The sequence below is a fragment of the Bombina bombina genome, chromosome 3, assembly GCF_027579735.1.
Source record: "Bombina bombina isolate aBomBom1 chromosome 3, aBomBom1.pri, whole genome shotgun sequence".
NCBI lineage: Eukaryota > Metazoa > Chordata > Amphibia > Anura > Bombinatoridae > Bombina > Bombina bombina.
Genome location: NC_069501.1, coordinates 477,729,000 through 477,749,241, shown reverse-complemented (window position 1 = coordinate 477,749,241; position 20,242 = coordinate 477,729,000). Strand labels below are relative to the sequence as shown.

Sequence of the window (20,242 nt, the reverse complement as noted above, 5' to 3'; positions counted from 1 at the left end):
TGATATGCAGAATATTTGTACTCGAAATGTGGAAGAGATCTCTCCTCTAAGGAAGTATGATAGATTTCCTGGCTTGGCTCTAAAAAAAAAAAAAACATATTGAAAAAACATTAGAACAAGTTGTAAAACAAATAAGATAAAACTAGAATGTTGGAGTCTCGCTCCGCAAGATTTCCAGGTCATGAATAGTGGAACATCTATTACGGGAAAAATTGGTACAACAACAGTATTACATTTATACATTAACCATATAAATAAATGGCAAGTAATAAAAAATTAATTATACATTTTTAGTTAAATGGTGGAACATTATTAACAGGCACCGCAAAACCCACAAGGGAGTATAGGTCAACTACTGGTAAGTGGTATAAGGATCACCACATTTTCATTGTAGTGAGAGTAATTATAGTGAAAAGGATACATTCTTGAAGGTATATCCTTCCCCCTCTGCACGTAGAACTGTGCTCAACTCTGAGGAGTATTGGAGATTATCTGAAGATGTGTACTTGTCTCCTCTCAGGTTTTCTGTCTCTTTCTGTTGACTCTAGTCCATTTGGAGGTCTGTGATATTTGTTGTAGGTTTGATGTGTCAATTTGGGATGATGATGAATCCAGAGTTAGCAAAGGTGGGGGATCTAAGTCCAGTAGTTTGCATACCTCTCGGATATCTTCTCTTTCCTTAATGGTTATCATTTTGGTATCTTTCTTTATATGCAGGGCGAATGGAAAGCCCCATCTGTATGGGATCTGATGTTTTCAGAGTAAAGCTGTTAAAGGCCTCAAGGGGTTTCTCCTTTGGAGCTTTTTCATGCTGAGATCCTGAAAAAATTGAATAACAGTTTCCTGGTACTTAGATGTAGGGTTATTTCTTGCGGCTAGTAAAAAATGTTCTCTGTCTTGGAAAAGAGTCATTTTTATTAACATCTCTTGGAGGATTGCCTTCTCTGAGTTTAGGTTTAAGCGCTCTGTGGACTCTTTCGATTCCAAATATATATTCTTCAGAGCATCCCGTGATATGTGTGAAGAGATGGGACAATTAATTATGGAGGTCTGTGTTGATGATAGATTCTGGAACTCCTTTCAGCCTTATGGTGTTCCTTCTGCTCCTATTCTGCAAATAATCTATTTTCTCCTCCATTTCTGAGATGAGCAGTTTTTGAGAGGTTATGGTATGGGAGAGTGTGTTAATTTCCTCTGTTACAGATTCGTTATGATCTTCTAGGGCATCTATTCTCCCGCCCATATCAGCTAGATCAGATTTAATTTTTGAGAGGCTGTTGGTTATAGCTGTCTGCATAGTGTCCATTTTGTCCCAGAGTTTTAAAAACTCAAGGAAATGTCCTGTTTAGAGACCAGGGATCGTAGATCAGCTTTGGTTACAGGTGTTTGGTCTTCTCCTATGGTGGTGTTAATTATATCTGTTTCGTTATCTCCTTCCTCTTCTAGCTCAGCTACAGTATGTTTATCGATCTAGAAGTCTGGGAGTTTTTAAAAAAATAGGACACAGCGGCAGATTTGGAGAGTTTGTCCCCTTTAGCTGATTTTCTGGCTGACATGTTTTTGTTTTTCAAGTCAGTTGTATGTAGAAATAGTATGTTTCTGTGGTGTTCTTATGTTTGTCAGGGATATTAATCTCTTCAGGTGGTAATGAAAATATTTTAATTTGTGCCGGGAGTAATTTGGTTAAAGTAAATCCCTTCTCCTCTTCTCATGTATTTATCTCCTTCTCTCTTCTAGGTCCAATTGTGTATCTGTCTCACAACCTTTTCCTAATAAGAGAGTGGCTTTCAGTGATGTGCAGAGTTGAATCTTTGACCAGTTGTGACAGTTCAAAGTTATTCTGCAAAGATATGGTGTCTCATATATAATTATATGTATATCATACTCCCAATATAGTTTCAAGTTAAAATATATATAAGGTGCCGGTTATATATATTGTTAAGTTCAGGCCTAATTTATTCGGTTATATTTTGAGGCATCTTCGGCTACTTAAAGCCCTTGATATTAAGTAACACGCTTATTTTATCTTATGTTGGAAGGTATCCCCTGCAAGTGCTGCAAGTATTGCGTGTCATCATTTTCTCTTAGGCCTCAACCACCGGAGCCGTATTGTTAAATGCAAGCGACTAATCCTCCTACGTGGGTATGTTGGGTTGATAGAGTGACTATCTCCGTGCCCGCTCGATCATCTGTGGAGGCCGTGTCTTAGCTGTTGCTCGTGAGGGGTTGATAATTGGCAGCCTCAATCTGTTAGCCGTTATCTACACTAGGCCAAACACTGAAGTCGGCTGTGACACAGGTCAATTACGGGATTCCCCCGTGTGTTAGGATCGATTGTTCTTGCGGTCCTCGACAGCGGCTGTGTTTGGGAGTCAAAGTGCTCTAGTAGGGTTGCGGTATTCTACCAAAAATAAGGGTGTTTTATGCCATTTATGTGTTGTTATGCGGAGCTCGCCTCTCATACCGCTATCTCTGAGCCTGTCTAAGCTCCACCCCAATTATTGCATTTTTAAAGGGACATTACAGTGAAAATTAATTTTTAGTTTACTTTTATTAACAAACTTGCTTTGTTCATTTGGTATAATTTGTAAAAACTAAACCTCAGTAAACTCATAGGTGCTTTAGAGCACGTATCATTAGAATACAGTGTTTGCAACATTGTATAACAATACTAGAAACACTGTTGCAAACACTAAAGTGAAAAAGACACTTACAAGCTCTTGAGCTCCTATTTGCCTACTTAAATTTAGTATTCAACAAAGGAAACCAAGAGAAAGAATCAAATCTGAACATTTTGCTTTTACTGCCCCGTTAAACAAATGCCCGTCTTTTACCAAGTGTTTAACTTATGCAAAAGGTTCAAAGTTCAACTCCTGTAGCTCCTCCATTCTGCTCCAGATGAGGATACAGCCAGTGACTTGAGCAGTATACACATGCATGACTCCTTCATATTGACTAACCAAACAGCTGTATTCTCCTCTGGAGTAGCACAGGAGCACAACTTTATTTAACCCCTTTGCAATGGAGAAAAACAAATAGAGACATTTTAACATAAACTAGAATACCCCTTAAAATCATTATCAGATGGTTTTAGATGTCTAATAAACCATTTTAAGCGGCACAATAATAAGGAAAGTTGTTTTTTTAAAGGGTTAATCCATATTCTCTGTTTTAGGGGGTTTTGGTTAATTTGGAACAGGGAACATAATGTATCATTATTATTGTTTTTATTTTTTAAACAGCTTTATTATATTTAATTCAGTTTTACAGATGTTTGGAGACACAGCTCCGTTATGTGGCATTCAACAATAGCTATTGGTTTTAGAATAAGTCAATAATAGAGCACAAAGCTCATCGATAGAGTCCACACAACCTCCTCCATTTTAGGTAACAGTCTTTAATATAGAAAATTGTATTGCCATCTAGCATCTAGGGTCAGTTCATCAACAGTGGGATGTAAAGGTTTCCAGGTGAGGACCCGTATGGTAGTTTAATGTGGAGGGAGGAGGTATATGGATATAAAACAGTGTATTTCTTAATACTATAAAATTATATTAACATATAACAATTTAACAGTTTAGCCCTGGTCCGGCCGCATCCCCGTTAATAACTTCTTAATTGCCCGTATTCAGTGTTAGTTCTTATGATCATACCTGTGTATTCCGTGAGTGATATGTTTTTTTTTTATTTTTGTGTTGAACATAAAAGTGCCAGAGATGTGATATTTCTGCATAAGTTTCCATTTTATTATGTTTAAGGGAATAGTTTTCTTCCAGTTCTATTAGCTTGGTTACTTTTTTAGCCCACATAGCTAAGGATGGAGTCTCTTTGTTCCTCCAGTTTTTGGCCATCAAGATTTTTACTCCATTTGTCAGTATACTAAATACTCTAATATACGGTTTATATATATAGCAGAAGTTCACAAAAAAGTTTTCAATAGACCCCTTTTTACCCTCATATACCAAGAGCCTTCATGAATTCTTTAACATTTTTCAATGTTTCTATTTTGTTTCTTCTTGGCTTTAAGATGTTAAAAATGGCAATGATGGAAAAAGCGCAGGAGCCAAAATCAAGAAGAAAGAATCCGGGGCCATGTTTCAGGTTAATGGTGGAAAAAAAGAGGAGAAGACCAAAAAGAAAGGTATGTTAATCCCTTTTAGAATATTAATTCAACCACTTGTAATTATCACCGTCACATCTAAATCTACATACGACAGATTGCTTAAAGGGACAAGAAACTCAAAATATTTGCTGCTCTTTCAATAAAAGATACCAAGAGAATGAAGCTACATTTGTAATGGAAGCTTTTAACCAGTGCAAAACAGAAAGCAGTCTACCAGGAATAAAAAGCAGCTCAATAGCTTGTTCTATGGCCCGGTTGCTTCTTTCTGCCCAATTGTGCTTTTCACAGAGGAAAACGTTTCTGAAGTATATCAGTCTGATCCTCTGCCTAACAAGATCAGTCCAGCCCCGAAATACCAGGCAATTCTCCTCTGAACAAGAAAAACGGCAACCCAGATGATCGTTTCGGCCTTCTTTGGGCCTTGTGAGTGAGGTGCAGCCATATCCCTCTAAGCACATTGGGCGAGGACTGGACTGCACTGTTTAGTCAGGATCAGACTGATATACTACAGGAAAGTTCTTCTCTGTGAAAGGCACATGTTGTGCAAAAAGAGGCTGCTTCTTGGGTGGTAACTAGCCATAGAACAAGCTATTATGCTATTGTATGAGCGCTTTTCTCTTTTTATGCATGCAGATTTTAACCAGTGCTTGTAATCAGCATTTCCATCTTGTGTCATTGACGAGGAACAGAGGCACTTTGCACATCACAAGCAATGACAAGGACTTCCTAATTGCTCATAGTGTGTGTGGCGATGGGGATCTTTTACAGACTCTAAATTGTTGCCCCAGCACTACTAACATGGACCTGAGTATCCTGGAGTCTCCCCTTTAATATGAGTGTAATTCTCTGCAGACAATGTCCATCTTGATAATGGACTTGAATCTGAGCTAGAAGTAGATGTAAACTTGAACAATGAGTAAATTCCTGGACATGATCCACCAGGCTGTAGTAACAAACAATGCAATTTAGTGAGTACCTTGGAAAAGCTTCAATACTAGAGTATCTTTGGTGGCTTGGGCACGAAGAGGAAGGTCATAGAAGATGGGGTTATACACAGTAGGGCAGCCAAGCAACAAGACAATGTATATGAAATGCATAAGAAACTCAGAAGTGTTATCAGTCAATCTAGGGTCAAACTATGAAGGGAAAACAGGCAGAGGGTGAGGCTAAAGGCAGGTCAAAGTTCAAGCAGGGGTCAAAAGCAGGCTGACAAAATCCAGAATAACAATAAGGGGCCTATTTATTAATGTGCGAGCGGACATGATCCGATATTGCGGATAATGTCCACCGCACATCGATAAATGCGGACAGCATATGCTCTCAGCATTTATCATTGCACCAGCAGTTGCAACGCCACCCCCTGCGCGGCCGCCAGCAGGGGGTGTCAATCAACCCAATCATATTAGATCGGGTTGATTTCCGGCGATGTCTGTCCGTCGTCTCAGAGCAGGCGGACAGGTTATGGAGCAGCAGTCTTTAGACCGCTGCTTCATAACTTGTGTTTCTGGCGAGCCTAAAGGCCCACCAGAAACACGGGGGCATCACGCTCCATACAGAGCTTGATAAATATGCCCCTAAGAGTAAATAGCACACTAAACAACAGAAAAAAACTATATATATGCATCATAGATAGTGCAGCACAACATTTTAAACAAGAGTTCAAAAAGGGTCTGCGCCAAATAAATGCAGCAAACCCATAGTCAAGGATGAAAGTCTAAATTCATGCCAAGAATAATTGTTGAGGCAAACATGACAACGAAATAAAAAGAAGATATAGTATCCCTAAATCAGGGGACAGTGGTATCCTCTCTGATGCATCTTACAATACATTGAGGGCACAAGACCCCTTATTTGAAATCAACAGTCGTCCCTTTTTCAGATGAGTGGTCCAAAGCCCATCCAGCTGCCAGATAATTATTATAACAATGACAAATACCTTTGCGGTGGTCTGATGCCTCTAAATATAACACAAGACCCCTTGTCTTTTGGTCACTATAAGTTGTGTGGGAAAAAGCGCAAATATTAAACAAACGCAACAGGTGAAGTACCTTTATAGGGATAGAAATGCAAAATAAAAATGTGCAGGGGTGCATTTCAATTTGAAACAGAAGCATTTTTGCATTATATTTCCATTAGCAAAATGCTTCTAGTAAAACCTATTACTGTTTTCTGTGACATACGCACATACCATGCCTGCTCAGAGAGGTGCCTGTGGCGTGTATTGCTTCTGAAGACTTCATTTGTGTCATAAAAGCTACTGCTGACACTCTGAGGAGGTGTTGTGTTTGACTACTGGTGCACTGTGCCATCACAGGATTTTTGCTGTAGACAAAAATCGTAATAACTTTTACCAGAAGCATTTTTGATAAGTATATTGAGTATATTGCAAAAATGCTTCTATTTCAAATTGAAATACACCTTATACACATTTCATTAAATATTTTCACTGTGTAGGATACTGTGGGTGAACCAGCAGCCAATCAAAAGTTGAGCTGATCTTGGAAATTAAGTACATGGCTCAGCTGAACAGCAAGTGTTCTCCCTCCGGTTTTAAAAGGAAGTCCTTTCTGCAGCTCATAATTTTTGCAGACCGTTGCGTCCATTAAAGGTCCTTTAAACATAGCATAATCATCAAAGTGCACAATACAAAAAAAAAGCAGCACTTACATTGAATTTTAAATGAGCAGTAGATTATAAACATTTTAATTTTGATTTTAGTGTCCCTTTAACAGCACTGATAAAAACTCAGCCAGGATATGATTTGTATGGCAAACGTACTTAATTATCACTAAGGGGACGATTTATCAAGCTCCGTATGCCTTTAGGCTTGACGGAAACAGAAGTTATTAAGCAGCGGTCTAAAGACCGCTGCTTCATAACTTGTCCGCCTGCTCTGAGACCGCAGACAGAAATCAACCCAATCGAATACGATCAGGTTGATTGACACCCCCTGCTAGCAGCCAATTGGCTGTGAATCTGCAGGAGGCAGCCTTGCACAAGTAGTTCACAAAAACTGCTGGTGCAATAATAAATACCTATAGCGTATGCTGTCGGCATTTATTGATGTGCAGCGGACATGATACGCTACATCGTATCATGTCCGCTCGCACTATAATAAATATACCCCAAAAAACTGATGTATTAATCAAATGATTACAAAATGACTGAAATCAGCTTCAGCGAAGGGTTTTGGAAAGGGCTAATATTTATTTCATGCTATGAATTTGCCCATTGGCCGACCTTAACTGTTGGGCTTGTTGTTTTTATCAGGTCAAGGTGATGCTGAGAAAGATTCAGATTCAAGTTCAAAAAAATCAACAAAAAAGAAAGCAACTTCAATGTTTCAGACTAAAAAAGATGACGTTGTGGAAAAGAAAGTAAAGAAAAAAGGTAAGAAAATATATTATTGTGTTGGTATTTTGAACCCAGGAGTTTTAGTTTTAAAGGGTAACGTAAAATCAGTGATTCATTAGGAAGTGAGAAAAGTCACTGGCCTCTATTTATCAAAGGTCTGTCGGACCTGATCCGACAGTGCGGATCAGGTCCGCCAGACCTCGCTGAATGCGGAGAGCAATACGCATTGCCACTCGCGGCCAGCAGGGGGGTGTCAATCAATCCGATCGTACTCAATCGGGTTGATTTCCGGCGATGTCTGTCCGCCTGCTTCATAAATAGTGTTTCTGGCGAGTCGCCAGAAACACGGGCCGTCAAGCTTCTTTCGAGCTTGATAGATAGGCTCCACTGTTACAAAATATGGGGTATAAAGTAAATTCACATTATCTCAGTTTTCAAATTTGAATCCTTTTCAATACATTAGAAAAAGAGGTTTTCAAACAGGTTTTTGAATAATTTGTTTTGGTTTTGCACTTATTTAAAGGTAAATAACAAATTCCATTTTATATGGGATTATAATATCAAGCATCCATATTAAGAAAATTTATTTTTAATGTTAAAATGATCCTTTGCAAATAATTGAAACATTTCCATACAGTAGTATTCCTCGTCATGTTTCCAAAGAGGGCCTAAAGTTAAATTTGTTTCCCCTTGCTTACAAAATCCAATCACCGTTAACTTCTTGCCGGACCTCAAGAGTACGTGCATAAATGCTCACATCTGCAAGCCATAATAGTCAGTAAAATGCTCTAGTTTGTTAGAGCATGTCATTTTAGGACTAGTGGCACAACTAAGGGCCAGATTACGAGTGGAGCGCAAACGATTGCACGCGAGCGATAAGGGATTTATCGCTTGTATTACAAGCTAAAAGTAAATGCGATCACTTGAGCACAATTCAAGTTAAAGGGACAGTCAAGTCCACAAAAAACTTTAATTATTCAAATAGGGCATGTGATTTTAACCCCTTAGTGACCAGACCATTTTATAATTTTCTTACCGTTAAGGACCAGGGCTAGTTTTACATTTCTGCAGTGTTTGTGTTTAGCTGTAATTTTCCTCTTACTCATTTACTGTACCCATACATATTATATGCCGTTTTTCTCGCCATTAAATGGACTTTTTAAAAATACTATTATTTTCATCATATCTTATAAATTACTATAAAAAATTATAAAATATGATGAAAAAATTAAATAAAACACACTTTTTCTAGCTTTGACCCCCAAAATCTGTTACACTACTACAACCACCAAAAAACACCCATGCTAAATAGGTTCTAAATTTTGTCCTGAGTTTAGAAGTATCCAATGTTAACATGTTCTTTGCTTTTTTTGTAAGTTATAGGGTAATAAGTACAAGTAGCACTTTGCTATTTCCAAACCATTTGTTTTCAAAATTTGCGATAGTTACATTGTAACACTGATTCTGTCAGGAATCCATGAATAACCCTTCTCATGTATATATTTTTTTTAGTAGACAACCCAAAGTATTGATCTAGGCCCATTTTGGTATATTTCATGCCACCATTCCACCGCCAAATGCAATCAAATTAAAAAAAACTTTCACTTTTTCACAAATTTTGTCACAAACTTTAGGTTTCTCACTGAAATTATTTACAAACAGCTTGTGCAATTATGGCACAAATAGTTGTAAATACTTCTCTGGGATCCCCTTTGTTCAGAAACAGCAGACATTTATGGCTTTGGCTGTGCACCACACTTGTATTATGCCCAGCAGTAAAGGGGTTAATTAGGGAGCTTGTAGGGTTAGTTTTCACTTTTTTTGTAGTGTAGTAGACAACCCAAAGTATTGATCTTGGCCCATTTTGGTATATTTCATGCCACCATTTCGCCATCAAATGCGATCAAATAAAAAAAATTGTTAACTTTTTCACAAACTTTAGGTTTCTCACTGAAATTATTTACAAACAGCTTGCACCATTATGGCACAAATGGTTGTAAATGCTTCTGTGGGTTCCCCTTTGTTTAAAAATAGCAGACATATTTGGCTTTGGCATTGCTTTTTGGTAATTAGAAGGCCGCTAAATGCCGCTGCGCACCACACTTGTATTTTGCCCAGCAGTTAAGGGGTTAATTAGGTAGCTTGTAGGGTTAATTTTAGCTTTAGTGTAGAGATCAGCCTCCCACCTGACACATCCCACCCCCTGATCCATCCCTGACCCACCTCAAACAGCTCTCTTCCCTCCCCCACCCCACAATTGTCACCACCATCTTAAGTACTGGCAGAAAGTCTTTTATTTCAAAACTAACTTTCTGTAGTTAGCTGCCCCCTCTCAATACCCTCCCCCCTCCCAGATCCCCTTTCCCAAGACTTATCCCCCTCCCTCCCTTCCCTATCCCTCCTTCCTTACATTTTAATGTACTAAGTAGCGCACACACGCTCTCGCCCCCCTTGCTCGCTCCCGATGCCCTCGCCACACTACCGGAACAGGATCCAGACATTGAGGAAGTGATCCAGCGATGGGCCGCCCACCCACCTCCCTCGTATCCCTCCCACGTCACCAATGATCAGCACCATCGCTAGCCGCAGTGTGCTTAAAAAGGGTATTGCACAATGCCTCAATATTAAGGCATCGCTGCAATACCCTGAAAGTGGCTGGAAGCGATTACGATCGCTTCCAGCGCTTGAAAACCCTGAGAGTGTGCAGGGTACGTCCTTGGTCATTAAGAACCAGTTTTTGTAGGACATACCCTGCACGTCCTTGGTCGTTAAGGGGTTAAACAACTTACCAATTTACTTGTATCACCAATTTTGCTTTGATCTCTTGGTATTATTAGTTGAAAGCTAAACCTAGGAGGTTCATATGCTAATTTCTTAGACCTTGAAGGCCGTCTCTAATCTGAATGTATTTTGACAGTTTTCCACCACTAGAGGGTGTTAGTTCATGTGTTTCATATAGATAACATTGAGCTCACGCATGTGAAGTTACCTAGGAGTGAGCACTGATTGGTTAAAATGCAAGTCTGTCAAAAGAACTGAAATAAGGGGGCAGTTTGCAGAGGCTTAGATAAAAGGTAATTACAGAGGTAAAACGTGTATTATTATAACTGTGTTGGTTATGCAAAACTGGGGAATGGGTAATAAAGGGACTATCTTTTTAAACAAAAAAAATTCTGGTGTTGACCGTCCCTTTAACACTAGTCAAGTCAGCGTGTCCTCAGAGCTCTAGATAACTGTTTTCGCAAAAATAAAAGTTTCACAAACACATCAAAAATACATTACAAAGTACAGTTACACTCATAATAACACTCATCTAATAAAAGCAACCCGCCTCTACACTTACAGTTGTGCTCATAAATTTACATACCCTGGCAGAATTTATGATTTCTTGGCCATAACTTTTGATCTGGGTCATTTGGGTAGTTTCTGTTGTCATTATGATTTAAAAAGAGTAAACACAGTTGATTGATAATAAATGGCTTCAGACAAACACTAACCATGAGTGAAAGAAAAGTTTTTGTGTTATCATTCATATTCTCTGAAAAATGGCCAAGTAATCATAAATTCTGCCAGGGTATGTAAACTTATGAGCACAACTGTATACAGGCAAAAACGATCCTCAACACTTGTCTGCATTCAGGAGCATCTGCACACTTACAACTACACTGAGTTTGCCTCACAGTTGTTTGTATAGGCATGTGGGGGGTATCATTTGTGCTTACCAACAACAACAAAGGGAATATAGTGCGGCTGTAAGTTTGAACGATCATTTCTACCAGCAAAGTATCATCTGCAACATTTGACTCAATTCTTAGTTTTACTATACATAAGTTGTTGTTTTTTTATTATAATTATTTTGTTTAATTAACATTCTTATGAGAAAGGAATCGTTTGCACTGTGACTGTTATTAATAACAAATGTAAAAGGAAAGTAAATATCTTAATACATTAAAATGTTAATTGAAAGGGACATGAAACCCAACATTTTTCATTCATGAGTCAGATAGAGAATACAATTTTAAACAACTTTCCAATTTACTTCTTTTATCTCATTTGCTTCATTCTTTTGCTATCCTTTGTTGAAGAAACAGCAATGCACAACGGTGAGCCAATAACATGAGGCATATATGTGCAGTCACCAATAAGCAGCTTCTAAGCTTACCTAGGTATGTTTTTAAATAAAGAATTCCATGAGAAAGAAACAAATTAGATAATAGAAGCCAGTTGGAAAGTTATTTAAAATTGCATGCTCTATCAGAATAATGAAAGAACAAAATTGGGGTTCATATCCCTTTAACTACTGCAATGCTGCTGTTGATTAATAAATGTCACAGGGTCATCCCGATTGGTACTTTACTTATCTGTTTAACCCCTTTGCAATGATTGGCTTCATCCAATCATTGCATGCTCCACGAGCTGGACACCATGTGGGGCAGGCAACGATTGGATGAAGCCGGGTTCGTCATTGCACAATAAAATAATTATGAAATGCAGGCAGATGGACAGCACAATCTTTACTTTTACTAGATGGCAAATATTTTACAAATAAAGCGTCTTTATAAAACTTAAAAAATGAGAGTGCTCCTGTTTTGAAAGATAATTGTATATACTGTTCAGTTAAAGGGATAGTCTAGTGAAAATTAAACTTTTATGATTCAGATAGAACCTGCAATTTTAAGCAACTTTTTAATTTACTCCTATTATCAATTTGAAAATGCAAGAATGTAAGCTTGGGAGCCAGAACATTTTTGGTTCAGTGACTGGGTAGCACTTGCTGATTGTTGTCTAAATGTAGCCACCAATTAGCAAGCTCTACCCAGGTGCTAAACCAAAAATGGGCTGGCTCCTAAGCTTACATTCTTGCTTATTCAAATAAAGATACCAAGAGAAAGAAGAAAATTGATAATAGGAGTAAATTAGAAAGTTGCTTAAATTTGCATTCTCTATCTGAATCATAAAAGTTTAATTTTGACTATACTATTCATTTACATACAAAATCTTACAATCACTTTAAAACAATCTATTTCTTTTAATATTTACTTTGGTTTAAAATATTTTTTTACTAAAGGAGCACTGTTTATATCCCTTTAAACTTTTATAATTGCCCCCCTGTAACTATGTTGATCAGATTAAATTTTGCCTAAAAATAAATGTAACCCCCTTTTAGCATAAAACTGTTGAACTACAGTTTCAATTCTCAATTGATAATAGCTTCTTCAACATTTAGGGGCATATTTATCAAGCTCCGAATAGGGCTTGATGCCCTGTGTTTCTGGCGAACCTGCAGGCTCGCCAGAAACAGCAGTTATGAAGCAGCGGTCACAAAGACCGCTGCTCCATAACCTGTCCGCCTGCTCAACCCAATCGAGTACAATCAGGTTGATTGACACCCCCTGCTGGCGATTGGCCGCGAGTCTGCAGGGGGCGGCGTTGCACCAGCAGCTCTTGTGAGCTGCTGGTGCAATGCTGAATACGGCGAGTGTATTGCTCGCCATATTCAGCGAGGTCTGGCGGACCTGATCCACACTGTCGGATCAGGTCAGCCAGACCTTGATAAATAGGGGCCTTAATCTGTTGTGTGATCCTTCTTCTAGCCTTAGATGTACAGTATATCACATAAGTAAATATTTGATTATATATTTTAATGTGACAACACTGAATAAATGACACTTTGCAAAGTAGTGAGTGTACAGCCTGTATAACAGTGTAAATTTGCTGTCCCCTCAAAATAACTCAACACACGGCCATTAATGTCTAAACCATTGGCAACAAAAGTGAGTACATCCCTAAGTGGAAATGTCCAAATTGGGCCCAAAGTGTCAATATTTTGTGTGGCCACCATTATTTTCCAGCACTGCCTTAACCCTCTTAGGCATGGAGTTCACCAGAACTTCACAGGTTGCCACTGGAGTCCTCTTCCACTCCTCCATGACAACATCACAGAGCTGGTGGATGTTAGAGACCTTGTGCTCCCCCACCTTCCGTTTGAGGATGCCCCACAGATGCTCAATAGGGTTTAGGTCTGGAGACATGCTTGGCCAGTCCATCACCTTTACCCTCAGCTTCTTTAGCAAGGCAGTGGTCATCTTGGAGGTGTGTTTGAGGCCATTATCCTGTTGCCAACATTAATGGCTGTGTGTTGAGTTATTTTGAGGGGACAGCAAATTTAACCCCTTAATGACCGGACCATTTTTCCATTTTCTTACCCTTAATGACAGTGGCTATTTTTACATTTCTGCAGTGTTTGTGTTTAGCTGTAATTTTCCTCTTACTCATTTACTGTACCCACACATATTATATACCGTTTTTCTCGCCATTAAATGGACTTTCTAAAGATACCATTATTTTCATCATGTCTTATAATTTACTAAAAAAAAATAATAAAATATGAGGAAAAAATTGAAAAAAACACACTTTTTCTAACTTTGACCCCCAAAATCTGTTACACATCTACAATCACCAAAAAACACCCATGCTAAATAGTTTCTAAATTTTGTCCTGAGTTTAGAAATACCCAATGTTTACACGTTCTTTGCTTTTTTTGCAATTTATGGGGCAATAAATACAAGTAGCACTTTGCTATTTCCAAACCACTTTTTTTCAAAATTAGCGCTAGTTACATTGGAACCCTGATATCTGTCAGGAATACCTGAATATCCCTTGACATGTATATATTTTTTTTTAGAAGACAACCCAAAGTATTGATCTAGGCCCATTTTGGTATATTTCATGCCACCATTTCACCGCCAAATGCGATCAAAAAAAAAAAAAGTTCACTTTTTCACAAAATTTGTCACAAACTTTAGGTTTCCCACTGAAATGATTTATAAACAGCTTCTGCAATTATGGCACAAATGGTTGTAAATGCTTCTCTGGGATCCCCTTTTTTCAGAAATAGCAGACTTATATGGCTTTGGGGTTGCTTTTTGGTAATTAGAAGGCCGCTAAATGCCGCTGCGCACCACACGTGTTTTATGCCCAGGAGTGAAGGGGTTAATTAGGGAGCTTGTAGGGAGCTTGTAGGGTTAATTTTAGCTTTAGTGTAGTGTAGTAGACAACCTCAAGTATTGATATAGGCCCATTTTGGTATATTTTATGCCACCATTTCACCGCCAAATGCGAGCAAATAAAAAAAATCGATAACTTTTTCACTATTTTAAGTTTCTTACTGAAATTATTTACAAACAGCTTGTGCTATTATGGCAGAAATTGTTGTAAAAGCTTCTCTGGGATCCCCTTTGTTCATAAATAGCAGACTTATATGGCTTTGGCGTTGCTTTTTGGCAATTAGAAGGCCGCTAAATTCTGCTGCGCACCACACGTTAATTATGCCCAGCAGTGAAGGGGTTAATTAGGGAGCTTGTAGGGAGCTTGCAGGGTTAATTTTAGAGATCAGCTTCCCACCTGACACATCCCACCCCCTGATCCCTCCCAAACAGCTCTCTTCCCTCCCTCACCCCACAATTGTTCCCGCCATCTTAAAATTACTGGCAGAAAGTCTGCCAGTACTAAATAAGAGTTTTTTGTTTTTTTTTTAAATAAAAATAATAAAATATTTTAGCTGTGATGGACCCCTGCCTTAGCCCCAACCTCCCTGATCCCCCCCCCCCCACCTCCAGCTCTCTAACCCTCTCCCCTACCTAATTACCGCCATCTTGGGTACTGGCAGCTGTCTGCCAGTACCCAGTTTGGCCCCAAACCCCCCCCCCCAAAAAGTATTTTTATTTAATTTTTTAACTTTAAAACTATTTCTGTAGTGTAGCAGCCCCCCCACAATACCCCCACCCCTCCCCCTCCCAGATCCTTTTATATTTGATTTTTTTTTTAACTTTTTCTCCCTTTCTGCCTGATTCATTGGTGTCAGTGTGGCTGTGTGCACGTGCACGTGCACGCATGCCCTTGTGCACGCGCATCGTGCACGTGCGAGCTCACTCTCACACCCGGACAGTGCACTACCAGACACTGGCACCATCGCTACCGGTGCAGAGAGGGCCACAGAGTGGCTCTCTCTGCATCCGGGGCTTGTAAAGGGGTATTGCAGGATACCTCCATATCGAGGCATCACTGCAATACCCTCAGAGCTGCTGGAAGCATTTGTGATCGCTTCCAGCACTCTGTTAGACAACTGACGTACCAGGTACGTCCATTGTCATTAACTGCTAGTTTTTGCATGACGTACCTGGTACGTCAGTTGTCATTAAGGGGTTAAAAAATATTGACACTTTGGGCACAATTTGGACATTTCCACTTAGGGGTGTACTCACCTTTGTTGCCAACGGTTTAGACATTAATGGCTGTGTGTTTAGTTATTTTGAGGGGACAGCAAATTTACACTGTTATACAGGCTGTACACTCACTACTTTACATTGTAACAAAGTGTCATTTCTTCAGTGTTGTCACATGAAAAGGTATAATAAAATATTTACAAAAATGTAAGGGGTGTACTCACTTTTGTGAGATACTGTACATTAAAATATGCTTTTGCATAGTATATATCAGAAATTAAGCAATGCCATTACACTTGAACAGCTCCCAGGTAATAGTGATGATATAAACCGTATCTTAGGACTGTAAATATTATTTGGCCTCAGTGTTGATGCTCACCCCTTTTCTCATTGTGGGCCCGATTACGTGAGCGCAATATTTGTGCTCCATTCAGTAATACCATCTCATGTAAATGTGTGCTGGTATTACAGGTGCAATGCGACCTTGCGTTCACGTTGCTGAAAGCCAAGCGCTCACAAAAGTACACTTCTATGGATTCCAAATCTTTTTCATGCTGGCACCCACTGCAAACCACCTAGTGCAGCGCAGGGGTGAAATCGAGCAGCAATAAATAAATATATGTGTATATGCTTATATATATTTATATTTTTATATGTGTATATACACGTATTAACACATAAATATATATGTATATACTTATATACATATATATTTATAGAGAAAACACAGTCCCCCAGTGACCTCCATGTAAAGGAACCATCACCCCACATCCCCTCACTTTAACCCCTTATGACTATAATTATTTTTATTTATTTTTTAAATAAAAAAAATTAATATTTATTTTACTTGTTAATGTACTGTCCTCTTTATTTTTGGGGCAATAGGGGCAACTATTTTAGTTTTAATCTGAAGTCTGACCTCTCGTTAATTGCGCTTAGCGCAAAGTGAAACTGCGAGCTCGCAATTACATTAACTAGCCACTTGTAATGGCTGGTTATTTAACACATGCCCATAAATGTGCAAATTTGCCCCTTTGCGCTTCACTCGTAATCTGGCCCTGTGTGTTCTAAAATCATTACAACTGTTTTAGCTGTTAATGAAAGTATGTAAAACGTTATGCAGAGGATCAAAATTATATCATTAACCCCCTAATAAAATTTAATTCTAACTACTGCTCATCTCCCGCCCCAACACTAAAGTTAATCTCCCTTTGGTAGCCCCCTTTTACAAAAACCTCCCCCATATAACAAGCACCCCCTTAAAAGCTGAACCACAGATTTAAATTAAAAACTTTGCTTACAATTTTTTTTAAAAAAGCCTTTAGTTACGATTCCTTAAAGGGACGTAATAATTATATGCTAAATCACTTGAAAGTGATGCAGCATGATTGTAAAAAGCTGACAGGAAAATATCACCTGAACATCTCTATGTAAAAAAGGAAGATATTTTACCATTTCCTCAGCTCACCAGAGTAAGTGCTGTGTAAAAAGTTATACTTCAGTTACTGTCCAGCTGCAGGTAAAAAAAAGGAAGAAATGAACAGCAGCCAATCAGCATCAGCAGTGCTGAGGTTATGAACTGTTTTACTGTGATCTCATGAGGTTTCCCTTATCTCTTATGAGATTTCATAGTAATCTTCCTTAAACTGAATAAGGAAATAACATGTGGCACGCTCCCTTGCAGGTCCCGGGACAGGCATACTGATTTGCTACTTAAAGTCCTTTACAATGGGGTATGAATACTTAGGACAATTTGAGGTAAAATATCTTTCTTTTTCACATAGAGATGTTCAGGTGATATTTTCTAGTCAGTTTTTTACAGCTATGCTGCATCACTTTCAAGTGTTTCAACATTTGGGTATCATGTCCTTTTAAATATATCAGTTCTTTAGGTTTTTCCTCTCAGCAACTGTTGGTTATCCAACATGATAGTGAATGAACAGCTATCTAAATTACGCCTACTTTTCTGGTTCACATACATATTTTGTTAAAGGTATTTTTTTTTAGAATATTTTGGATGGAGATGTTTGGTCCTAGGTATATCCAAGCAGATTATTTTATTTATAATTCCAGCAAAGAGTTGGACAGGATACAGTTTCAAGCACTCCTGCCCTTCAGATCTAGCGGTGTATCAATGTGAATATGTGAAAACAAAAACAATCATCTTTATTAGTTAATTTATTAAAATTAAAATTGTTCTTTCTTTTACGTAATATTCAAGCAGATTACTGGTCATAAGTGTAGCTCATCTCCTGTGGAAAAAAGTTCTTGTTCTTTCTGCTTGGTTAATTTTAAAGCAGAATTACAATTTAATATTTGTGGCTCATGTGCCATATAGGAATCAATTCATTTGAAGGTTTCTCTTGACATTCAGAAGGTTGATCGAAAGCCTGGGGTTAACAGGGGCCCTCTAACCAGTTTTTCTAGGGATAGTTTAAACTTGATTCTTCTGTTAAATCTTCTTTGAAAATGATTTTGCCTGCAGAAATAGTTGTTGCAATTTTAATTTATGAAACGTACACAACAGAAATAGAATTTGAGACCTAGACAAAAAAAAATAGAGAAAGAATTTGGCCTGGCCTCATTGATATATTTTCTGGTTGGAGGTCTGCTTTTTACTTTTGCTGTCATATGAAGTGTTTCCATAAATCTAAGGACTGTCATACTATTGTTGTTGCCAAAAAGACATAGACATGGATAATCATCTGGTTCTTCAGGTTGTTGTTAGGAGTCAGATTATAGGCCCCTTTGCAGAAGCTGTTCCTTGTCTTCTCATTTATTTTCTTTCCATTATTTTAAGAGATTGAAAGTGTCACAGATACCAGGTGTAAGGGCCATCCTTTCCCAGTTGGAACTATTATTATATTTTCTTCGGCCTGGACTTTGCCCTGGAAGAGCCTAATTTTCCTTTTTAGGCTCCAACTCTTTTCTCCCGTTTCACCCTTCCTGCCCCTGACCGGGTCCCAGCTGGAGTCTTATGGAACTGTGCTCCGGCTGGGATCTGCAGGGATACCTGCTAAACTTTATCCGGCGTCGCTCTGGAAGCCCATTGCTCCAGCACGCTGCTCTTTAGGGAACCTATTATACCTTTGATGGGGCATAGGCTGGGGTGATTATGTAGAGGGAGCTCGCTCAGGAACCTGGTGTTTTGTCAACCTCACCACTGTTCCCGGGTACATTTACCACACTGTTGCTTCGGTCCCCAGTCACAGATCAAGTCACTTTTTGGACTGTGACATCTGGGGGTCCGGGGCTATTGAACGGTACTCTGGGATTGTCGCCGCTCCCTTAAGATCACCCCAAAAACACAAACTATATGGTTGTGGGTATCCCTGTTCCTCTATGGAGGTGCCAGGCTGTCTGGGGTGAGCATTGTTCTCTTGATAGTATTAGACTCTTATCAGATGGTGATTGTGTATAAATACTGTGCTGTTGCTTTAATAAACCAGTTTTTGTTTTCACCTTCATACTGGTCTTGTCTGGTAATTAGGGTGTAATACTGCTATTATCACTTACTAGCTCCATTTCTACATGTTCCAGTGCTGAAGAAGATCTTTCTGGCGGAGATACCTAGTCGGGGTATCAGGATCAACTAAAGTTATTGGTTATGTCCTCCATGTTATTCTGATAATGCTAAAGTTTTGGTTTAGACAATTCTTTGTATCTTTAAAGGGACAGTCTAGGCCAAAATAAACTTTCATGATTCAGATAGAGCATGTAATTTGAAACAATTTTCCAATTTACTTTTATCACCAATTTTGCTTTGTTCTCTTGGTATTCTTAGTTGAAAGCTTAACCTAGGAGGTTCATATGCTAATTTCTTAGACCTTGAAGCCCACCTCTTGCAGATTGCATTTTAACAGTTTTCACCACTAGAGGGTGTTAGTTCACGTATTTCATATAGATAACACTGTGCTCGTGCACGAGAAGTTATCTGGGAGCTGGCACTGATTGGCTAGACTGCAAGTCTGTCAAAAGAACTGAAAAAGGGGCAGTTTGCAGAGGCTTAGATACAAGATAATCACAGAGGTTAAAAGTATATTAATATAACTGTGTTGGTTATGCAAAACTGGGGAATGGGTAATAAAGGGATTATCTATCTTTTAAAACAATAAAAATTCTGGTGTAGACTGTCCCTTTAATCGGAATCTGCTTTGGTGAGGGCTTCCCTATCTTTTAACTAGCTATTGCTGGTGCCAGGGCTGCTTGTGAAGGTAGTATTTGTCTACAAAACAACAAAGTGAAATGTGAAACTCTTGCATGGAACTTCCGACAGGAATTATGATAGAAAACAAGATGGCCTCTTTCTATTTCATCTTACAACCAGATACTTCTTCTGATGCTTCATTAAAAGTGAATTAAATTCATTTAACACAATGCATATCTCCTTTATTTTTTACAAGAGTTTTGTCACTATTGACATCATATTTATTGATTAAAGGGACATAATACGCCTATGCTAAATCACTTGAAACTGATTCAGTATAACTGTAAAAAGCTGACAGGAAAATATCACCTGAGCATCTCTATGTAAAAAAGA

General features: G+C 38.6%; 1 protein-coding gene across 1 annotated transcript in view; it reads left to right on the top strand.

Moving 5' to 3' along the window:
• The window catches only part of LOC128652401 (tubby-related protein 1-like), a 114,309-nt gene that overhangs the window by 16,125 nt on the left and 77,942 nt on the right, over positions 1-20,242 (top strand). The window contains exons 3-4 of the mRNA XM_053705340.1: positions 4,028-4,141; positions 7,394-7,513. Of these exons, the coding sequence (XP_053561315.1) occupies positions 4,028-4,141; positions 7,394-7,513 (234 nt within the window). The remainder of the gene's footprint in view (positions 1-4,027; positions 4,142-7,393; positions 7,514-20,242) is intronic.